Genomic DNA, 9,842 nt, shown 5'->3' with positions numbered 1-9,842 from the left:
GCGGCGCAGTGGTTAAGAAACCGCCTGCCAATGCAGGGGACACGGGTTCGAGCCGTGGTCCGGGAAGATCCTACATGCCACAGAGCAACTAAGCCCATGCACCACAACTACTGAGCCTGCGCTCTAGAGCCTGTGAGCCACAACTACTGAATCCCGCACGCCTAGAGCCCATGCTCCGCAACAAGCCAAGCCACCACAATAAGAAGCCTGTGCACCACAATAAAGAGTAGCCCCTGCTCGCCACAACTAGAGAAAGCCTGCGTGCAGCAATAAAGACCCAATGCAATCAAAAATAAAGTAATTAATTAAAAAAAATTTTTTTTAAATAAATAAAGGTACATCTGGCTGAAGTCAGATTAAAAAAAAAAAAAAGGAATCCGCCTGCCAATGCAGGGGACACAGGTTTGGTCCCTGGTTTGGAAGACCCCACATGCCACTGAGCAACTAAGCCTGTGTGCCACAACTACTGAGCCTGTGCTCTAGAGCCCGCGAGCCACAACTACGGAGCCCACGTGCTGCAACTACTGACACTCACACACCTAGAGCCCGTGCTCTGCAACGAGAAGCCACCACAATGAGAAGCCTGTGCACTGCAACAAAGAGTAGCCCCCACTCACTGCAACTAGAGAAAGCCTGCCTGCCCAGCAACGAAGACCCAACACAACCAGAAAAAAAAAAAACTAATACATACTCATAAAAATATAAATCAACTTTATTATACCATACTGAATTAACTATTGTTTTATTTTTTTTAATCTTTTTTCCATTTTTTTCACAATGCTATACAGCTCTGCTTTTAAATCTTCAAAATTTGTCTTACATCATGAAAATTTTCTCAGTATAAAACATAAAACCAGAAACATGGTTTTACAGGCCTTGCCCCAATTTCTGATGCTGCCTCCTGTTCCTGGCAGCTGCCCACAGGGAGGGTTCACAGGTAGGGACCAAAGTAGGGCTAAGCACGAGCCACCTTAATGCAACCTTGGATCTGAGAGCCCAGAGGATGGCTGGGGAGAGGGGGGTAGTAAGGGTGGGGTCAGGGATTGAGACTTGGTCTTGTTGAACCCACCGTGCTCACCTCGGAGAAGCACTGAGCAAGAACCCAGGCTACATCAAAACTGCACAAGATCTGGGCAGCACAGAACATCTCCAAGACAATCGCCACGTCACAGAATCGTATCTATCTCACTGCTGACAGCCTTGTGCTGAACCTACAACATGAAGTGTAGGTCACTTCCCTACACCCAGGGAAGTGACAACCTCATCAAGGGTAAGAAATGAGCCTGGTGACCCAGAACTCGGCCCCCAGAGAAGAAGTGGATCTGTTTCTCCCCTGGTTTTTCAGGAGCCAGTTCGGGGTCCAGCACACGCCCACCCTGCCCCCAGCAACATGTGATGGTCCCCTCAGCATCTGTCCTCCCAACACTTCTTGGAATAATGAGAACTGACCCATTTTCAGGGGAATGACTTTCCTCCCTATGTTGGCCAGGGGTGTTGGGACTGTGTGATTTCTCAGTGATTTCCTAGTGTTGGTTGTTCCTCTCTTGAGGTTGGGAAGCCACAACCACCATCCCAGGAATTCTTAATAAATTTTTATTACTTAAGCTGAAAAAAAAAGGGGGGGAGGAAGGAAGGAAATTTACAGTGCTTATTTCATCAAGTGAAAATATCACAATTTATTTAACGTTTACCATTTACTTGTTTCCAATTTCAACAAATTCTGCAATGTACACCCTTTGAAGGGAATCTTTGCATTTCTGATTTTTTTCTTCAAGACCGATTTCTATGAGTGATATTCCTGGGTCAAAGAGGATAGAGAGTTTAAAGGCTCTCAATTCCTCGAGAATTTCTGAGTCAAAGAGGATGGACCATTCAAAACCTTTCAACAAACATTACCAAATCACTTTCAAGAAAAGTTCTAATTCATACTTCTCACCAGCAGTACAGAAATGCCTGGCTCACATTAGTAAAAAGAACTCTGCTTTTTGATTTAGTGAGAAAAGTTGCGTTTAAACTTCTATTTCTTTTTATAGTTTAAGATTCTTCCCTTCAATTTGTATTTCTTCTGCCTGTTTCCCATCCTTTGCTTGTTTATCAGGGTGTTACGCGTTTTGTCCTTGGAATGTTGTTTTTAACAATACAAAAATACTTAAAAAAAACAAGCAAACAAACTACTGGTTGCTAGCTCATGACTGCTCAACACTGGCAGAGGCCCACAAAGTTGCGCTCACCCACTAGAGAACTTACATGGAGGCAGGTAGCCTTTACGCCTGTCGGCGGAAGCAAGACTCCCACAAAACACTAGGGCGGGAGTTGCTGCAAAGGCATTGGCTCTCCCAGCCTGGGGAGAAACGTCTCGCGGGATCTCAGCCGCCCTTAGGGCCTCTGACCCGACTACAAATCCCAACATGCAACGCGCCTCAGGGCCCGAGCGCTCGAATGAAGGCTAAGGTCCAAGGTCATGTGTCTGTCTGTGTAAGGCGACCGGTCATCTCTCCCACGCCTTTTTCTGCTGCTTTCCACCTTGGCCGCCATTTTGTGCGGGAGGTTATAGAACCTCTGAGTCAAGCCGACTCTGTGATCGAGCCCTTCAGGGATCGGCCAATCGGAAGCCAGATCTCGGAGGAAAACCCCGCCTTTACCCGCACGGAGGCGGGAACTGCCACGAAGCTCCTGTGGAGAGAGAGGAAGAAGCTGCGGAAGACCAATAAGAAAGGAGGACTCGAGGATGTTAACCAACGAGGGCGCGGGGGGATTGCGGCCAATGAGAGTGGGGGGACCCCCGGACACGTGGGCCGGGGAGCTGAACGCTGAGTCCTAGAGCTAAAGCCCGGAGGTGAGTCAGTCACCTTGAGCCGGGCGAGCGCTGTGTTCCGAGCAGGGGCAGCGGGGCAGTGGGAGTGCAGGTGACCTGGGGCCGAAAGCCAACTATCGGCAGGGATGTGGCTGGGTTGTGTGGTGGGGCATTTGCCCCTAGGGCCGGGAAAGGCAATGGCCGTCTGTAACCTTAACAATTAATGTTAGTTACCAACGGTAATGAGCAATTTACTGTCCCGGCTGAGGCGGGCCGTGTACTGCTGTGTGAAATGGGCAGGACCCTGAACGGCACCTGCCTAGTTTCTGCCTCCCCAGTCTTCCCGGCAGATCAGCCTCTTTGGGTATCATTTCCCGGCTGGGGCTCGGGCCTCCTTCCTTTACTTCCGATCTCCGTGACCTTCCTTTAAAGACCTGTCGCGCAGAAAGTGGTGGAGAGGGAATTTGCGCTGTCCCTCTGACCTCTAATGGTCTCCTCAGCTGGGGCATGGTTCGAGGAAGACCGTGGTCCAGGGAGGACGGGCGGGGTGAAGGGGACGACCGAAGGTCGCGACTGTAAGCAAACAACCAGGCTGTCAGTGGATTTTTTTTTTTTTTTTTTTCCTCTGCAGACCGAAAAAATGCAGACCACCAGGGCACTACTCATTCCTCCTGCTCTGGTAAGCTGCGGCTCCCGGGTGCTCTGTAGCGCCAGGTGTGGGAACCATCAGTGTTTAATGAATGAACTGAGAGGAGCTTGGCATTCTGATGATGTTGCCCCTTTAGCGAAGCAGTAGGATGGATGCAGTTAACCCCTGAATAATTATTTAAGCCTGTAAACCAAGCTATCTTGGCTTTGCAATGTGGTCAGTCTGGATCTGACCTTTACCCCCAGTCTGACTTGGCCATAGTTAGCCCATTGAAACAGTGATTTTCAACATTGGCTGTACATTGGAATCATCTGGGGAGCTTTTAAAACTCCTGATGCCCAGGCTGCACCCTATGGGAGTGGAATCCATGCATCTGTATTTTTTTTATAACTCCCCAGGTGATTCTAATGTTCGACCAAGTTTCACAACTGCTACATTATATTTCTTGAAATAGTTCAAGAAAGCCTTGTTAAAGGAGTCTCTGCTTAGGTGACTGTTTCAGGAGCCTCACCAGGCTTACTGGCTCACTCCATTCAGGGTGTATAACAGTGACTACAGTTTTAGCAAAATAAGATTTTCCCCTTCTGATTCCTTTGGTGGTCTGGGTACAAACCCTTCCTGTACTTGGTTTGATGTTAGTGTGGGTTTTTGGTTTTGTTTTTTTCCATTCTGGGATATTGATTAAGGGCTGTGCTCATAGAAGTGAACTTTGTTACCCAGTTTTAAATGGAAGGGTTGCCACTGCTGACTACACCAGGGTCTCAGAACAGCTGTCTCTGGTGTGGGCATATCTGGTAGCAACAGTAACATGTTAATTGACCTTGAAATACCTTGTTTTGTTTATAATATTTGTAGTCATTTTTGACTGAAGCTCAGCAGTTAGGGGGATTTTTTGTTTTGTTTTGATTTCTTGCCTGATTTAGAGAAATGTGTCTTTCTGATTTTATAGATCCACTCTTGTACCAGGGGTCTGAGCAGGCCTGTGTGTGCCTCCTTCCTGAGTAGGCCAGAGATCCCATCTGAACAGGTAAAGGAGATTGGGCCTTCTTAAGAATTTCCCCAGACTAAGTTCCTTTAAGTTTGTTCAGTTGCCTTTAGGCCAAAGTGGGAGGAGAGTCTGTGGTGCTTTAATAGTTCTAAGTACCTCAAGGTGAGCATTGTAGGTGAGAAACTTGCAAAAGTGAAATTGGGTTTATCATGAACCCCACGAAATTTCCCTAGTCCTGTCTGGAAACGGACCCTAAGACTAATTCCAAGCATGCTCTGCAGTCTGAGCGTTCTGTACTTGCTAAGAGCTTGCCAACAATTTCTGAGCTCAGGTGGGTGGGGTGAGGGGTGGAGTCAGCCACCTGTCCTTGAGCCTATCTCCCTTCTTCCTCTCTTTCCTGCTCTACTTCCCTCTCTCTCCCCCTCCTTCTAGCCTTCCTACAGCAGTGTCCCACTCCAGGTGGCCAGGCGGGAGTTCCAGACCAGTGTTGTCTCCCGGGACATTGACACAGCAGCCAAGTTTATTGGCGCTGGGGCTGCCACAGTTGGTGTGGCTGGTTCAGGGGCCGGCATTGGAACAGTGTTTGGCAGTTTGATCATTGGCTATGCCAGGTAAGTTGTGGGGTGGCCTAAAGTGTCTTCTACTATAAATTCCATCTTATTTGGAGGAAGCCTCAGCAAGAGATCCTTCTAGCTTTGTGTTGATTTCATCTACCTCCTGTTTTCTCAGAATTTAAATATAAGTTTCCAATCTGGCTCACTTAAACTTACCATGTTGGTACTCTGCTTGCCTGTCCAATTCCCAGGATATATGCAAGCTAGGCCCTCTCCCAGTTTCAGCACTATCCATTCATCTAACCTACTTGAGTCCTCCACCACCACCCATGACCCATACCCTCACCCCTTCCTTTCCCTGTCTCTGTCCCCGGCAGGAACCCGTCTCTGAAGCAGCAGCTCTTCTCCTATGCCATTCTGGGCTTTGCCCTGTCTGAGGCTATGGGGCTCTTCTGTTTGATGGTCGCCTTCCTCATCCTCTTTGCCATGTGAGGCTCCATGAAGGTCACCTATCCACCCCTGCTGCTTCGACTCCAGGCCATGCCCGGTGCTAGAGTGTGCTAAGCTTTACCATTAAACACAATGTTTCTCTAAACTCGTATGCCTGCGCCTCTGTCCTTTGCCCTTGGGGAGGGCCTTCATAGAAAGGTGGGACAAGGAAATGGGATTGGGTCAGGAACCATTGGTGATTAGGAACTTCTCAGGGCTGAGAAGTAGCACTGCCATGACTGTAATAACGTCTCCCACAGGAGGGAACACGGATTTGTCTAATGATAATTGGTGCTTTTTTCCCTTCAAATTTACTGTAATAATACGTAACATTTTTGAGGGGCTTAATTTGCACCAAGCTCTTTACCAAGTGTTTTGCATTTTTTATCTCAGCAACACTATGAATTGTAAGTGCAGTTATTATACCTGTTCTGCAAATGAGGGAACTGAGGCTTAGGGAAGCAAAATAACTTGTCCATCATCACAGAGCTGGAAAGTGGCAGAATTGGAGATTTCCTCCCCACCCCCACCCCCGCCTCGGGCCAGCCTAAACCTTTACCTGCTGTGCTGTGCCATCTATTTTCATTTTGGCCACACAATTAAGGTGGCACAGATAGGGAAACTTTGTCCCAAAGAAGTTGTATAGCACGTTAGAGTTGGAGGTGGGCCTCCATCTGCCTGCACTTAGCTCCACCTGTAAGTTTCATTTCCTTTCTTAGAGTGCCTAAATGTTCTTGAATAAAGCAGATGAGGGACATGGTCTGTGTTCTTGGAGAACTTACAATCTTAGCTTTGCTAGGAATGAAAAGGGTGTTTGGGGGGTGCGGGGTAGTGAACCAACAAATGAATTGCTTAGAGAGCTCCTCACGGTGTCATCCTGTGCTCTCAGTCTGTGCCCAGCAGGTGCCCCCCACTTGGCCTGACGTGGGACTGATAACCCAGGTAAGAGAAAGCTAAGCTGATACATCCACAGAATGAACTCAGGGGTGCTAGTAGGCATGGTCTGTCTCAAATATGGGACCCATTTTTTGAAAACCCAATACTTCAACTTATTGCAAAACTCTGAACTAGTGAAACCAAAATAAAATTCCTAATAATTGTTAACACCTTCCAGCTGAAGGGCAGCTAGTAGGGTTAAAACACCAAAAAATGTGAGTCAATAAGAATGGATTCAATTTAATGCAATTTAAAGACAGTTATGGGACTTCCCTGTTGGCGTAGTGGTTAAGAATCCGCCTGCCAATGCAAGGGACACCGGTGCAAGCCCTGGTCCGGGAAGATTCCACGTGCCGCGGAGCCGCTAAGCCCGTGCGCCACAACTACTGAGCCTGCGCTCTAGAGCCCACGAGCAACAACTACTGAGCCCGCATGCTGCAACTACTGAAGCCCGCGCACCTAGAGCCTGTGCTCCGCAACAAGAGAAGCCACCACAGTGGGGAGCCTATGCACTACAACAGAGTAACCCCCACTTGCCGCAACTAGAGAAAGCCCGTGTGCAGCAATGAAGACCCAATGCAGCCAAAAATAAATAAATAAGATAGTCGTGCAGTTATTTAGGTGTTATTTAGTTATTTAGGTGTTAAGCATCCTCCCAGGAGTCTTGGGAATTGCTGAAAAATCAAGAGTGGAAGCAATACTGAACAATGCCATACATTATTGAATACGTGGGTACAGAAGCTATGTGCTATAGAAGAGGAAAAGCAAGGAGGCTAGTGTTGATTGTAATAACATGAGCTAACATTTGAGCACTTGTATGTCAGGCATGGTGGTAAGCATTTTCAATGAATAACTTCAACCTCCCTATGAAATAAGTCATTCTATAGGTAAGGAAAATGAGGGAGATTCAGAGAGGTGAGGAATCCTGTGAAGGTCATACGGCTGGTTAGTAAAGCTGGGATTCAAACTCCAGAACCTGTGTTCTAATCACTGTGCTGACTCATGCAAGATTCAGTGACATGCTCAAGGTCGTACAGCAGGCCAATGGTTCAATCCGAGACCACCTAACATTCAACAACCATGCTCTTCTTCCACAGGATCGCTCACCCTTGGCACATTCCTGGCCAGATAAATCATTGTCTGATAATGTTTAGCAACATCCCTAGTCTCTACCCACTAGATGCCAGTGGCAACCTCCCCTCCCCCAGTTGTGACAACCAATTGCCAAATGTAAGATTGACAAATGTCTCCTAGTTCTGGGGCAAAATCACTCCCGGTTGAGAACTGTTGGTCTACTGTAACCTGCTACTTGTCCTCTTAGTCTGTTCACCTTAAGTAACTCTCAAGATTGTCCACAGCAACCCGGTGATAGAACCTGAAGCAGAGCCCAGGAATCTTAGGGCCAAAGAGAAGGAATCAGACTGAGGTGGAAGTGGCAGCTGAGGTATCACCAAGGGAGCAATGGATTAACTGGTAATGCTGTTATGCAAATGGAATGCAGTAACCTTTTGGGATGTCGGGCTGGCATCCTTGCCAGGTCACTACCCTTTGGTGGTAATCAAGGAGCAGCCCCCAGGGAAGATGGTTACCTTTTCCTTCCTGTGAAGCTCCAGGAACTTATGTTTTTCCCAAGGGGCTGGTAAGAATTTCCCTTCATCATGGGTTCCAAAGAGCTTTGGATTGCTGGGCTTTCAAATCCAAATCAGCGGGGTTGGGAATGTGGTTGGTGGGCCCACAGAACTCTAGAATCAAGAGAGAATGTGCGGGACTTCCCTGGTGGTCCAGTGGTTAAGACTTCGCACTCCCAATGCAGGGGGCCCAGGTTCCATCCCTGGTCAGGGAGCTAGGTCCCGCATGCTGCAACTACAAGATCCAGGTGCCGCAACTAGGAGCAGCCAAATAAAGAAATACTAGGGAAAAAAAGAGAGAATGTGCTCCCACCTGCAAGCAGGCAATTAGTCCATTACCATTGAGATTCTTTATCTAAGCTCTATGGCCCATGGATGGGACCATTTTGCTTACCGCAAAATATTTGTGAGTGCATACAGAGGTGCACTGTTCTTGGGAGAAGGGTAACGACCAAAAAAACACTGAGTAACCACTGCCTTAAGAGTTCAGCAAGGTGGCAAAGACCATGAACTTGGGAGTTAGAGGGGAGTGCAAATCTCAGCCCTGCCATTTCCTAACTATGAAGTTAATTATCTCTCTTTTTTTTTTTTTTTTTTTTTAATTATCTCTCTTGAGTCTTGATTTCCCCATCTGTAAAATGGGGATGAGAACAATTCATAGTGATTGTGACAACAAAGTAAGATAATACAGGTAAATGTATGCAAATAATGATAATATATGTAATGTATACATGTACAGTATTTTTAATGTACATGTACAGTATTAATTATATGTAATATAAAGATGTATTGAGATATGTAATGAGATAACACATAACACGTGTATTATTAAAAATTTTAATAGAGCTATTACTTATAATCAGAAGCCTCCAACACCCAGTCCAAGTTCTGATTTTTCCTTTTAGCCCCCAATTTGTGACCTGGGTGGGAACTCTTCATCTATTCCTGGCACTGAGCCCAAGACAAAAGGCTAGGCCCTGGAGGGGAAGGACTGCTCCAGAGAGCAGTGGGACACAAGACCTTGGGGAAGAGGAGAAGGATCTTCACGATGTATCTATTTAGAAGGTTGAAGCACAGCAGTGACCGGGACATCAGGATACTTGCTGGTCTCTGTCCTGGGGGAGAGTGCTTGCCAGGTTGCCATGAGCAAGGTGCTACCAAACTTTGCTGCACTGAGAGATGGCTCGATGCAGTCCAGTGTGCTGGGGAGGAGAGAGAGGCTTGGATCCAGTTTCCTGTCGGAACACAGCTTGGTTGTGTCATCCATCCCTAGAGGCCGTGGGAGTGGCTTCAGAAGGCATAGTCTTGCTCTCTGGCCAAGCTACCAGGGAAAAGCAGCCAGGTGTTGCCTTGAAAAAGTCAGTGAGCACTGGACTAAGCAATGCCAGTTCACAAAGTTCTGCCAGCCTCTCCCTGGTCCTTCCTCTTCCCAGTTTAGAGGCCTTCTGGAGTTCCCTTGGGAGTTGGTGAGCTGGTCCTTCAAGCAGCTGCAGCCCTTTAGACCTTGAGTTGAAGATTCTTTGTACAAGCTTGGCCAGCCCTTTGGAAAGAAAATAGGCATTTCTGAGGAAGAGGAGGTGAAATCTTAAAGATCCGTGGCCAGGGGAAGGGCACCTGGCTACCAAACACTTCCATTGTGTTTACCATTTCTGCAATACTCACTGAACGTCAGGTCCTGGAGATACAAGATAGGTGCTCCATGCTTACTGCCCTAGAGGACGTCATATGTAGTAGCTAGACAGATGAGTAACCAAACCACTAAAATAAAAAGCAGGGCTTCCCCGGTGGCACAGTGGTTAAGAAT

The 9,842-nt window shown here is 47.3% G+C and overlaps 1 protein-coding gene and 1 non-coding gene across 5 annotated transcripts; both read left to right on the top strand.

The window, feature by feature from the left end:
* Positions 1-707: 707 nt before the first annotated feature.
* Positions 708-994, top strand: LOC116746519. Its single transcript, XR_004347774.1, has one exon. It is a non-coding gene; the product is annotated as a small nucleolar RNA U89 (small nucleolar RNA).
* Positions 995-2,733: 1,739 nt separating this feature from the next.
* Positions 2,734-9,842, top strand: ATP5MC1 (ATP synthase membrane subunit c locus 1). 4 transcript variants are annotated; one of them, XM_032615649.1, is made up of 5 exons: positions 2,734-2,836; positions 3,426-3,473; positions 4,393-4,470; positions 4,864-5,042; positions 5,363-5,580. In XM_032615649.1, exons 2-5 carry the CDS (start codon positions 3,435-3,437, stop codon positions 5,475-5,477), a joined length of 411 nt encoding a protein of 136 aa, XP_032471540.1. In that variant the 5' UTR covers positions 2,734-2,836; positions 3,426-3,434; the 3' UTR covers positions 5,478-5,580. The 4 variants fall into 4 exon arrangements, with proteins under 4 accessions (XP_032471540.1, XP_032471539.1, XP_032471542.1 ...); XM_032615648.1 differs by having other exon boundaries at positions 2,785-2,906; XM_032615651.1 differs by lacking the exon at positions 5,363-5,580 and adding an exon at positions 6,364-9,842 and having other exon boundaries at positions 2,793-2,906.

The sequence above is a fragment of the Phocoena sinus genome, chromosome 20 (genome assembly GCF_008692025.1).
Source record: "Phocoena sinus isolate mPhoSin1 chromosome 20, mPhoSin1.pri, whole genome shotgun sequence".
NCBI lineage: Eukaryota > Metazoa > Chordata > Mammalia > Artiodactyla > Phocoenidae > Phocoena > Phocoena sinus.
Note: the sequence above shows the minus strand (reverse complement) of the source record. Positions and strands in the feature narration are given on the sequence as shown.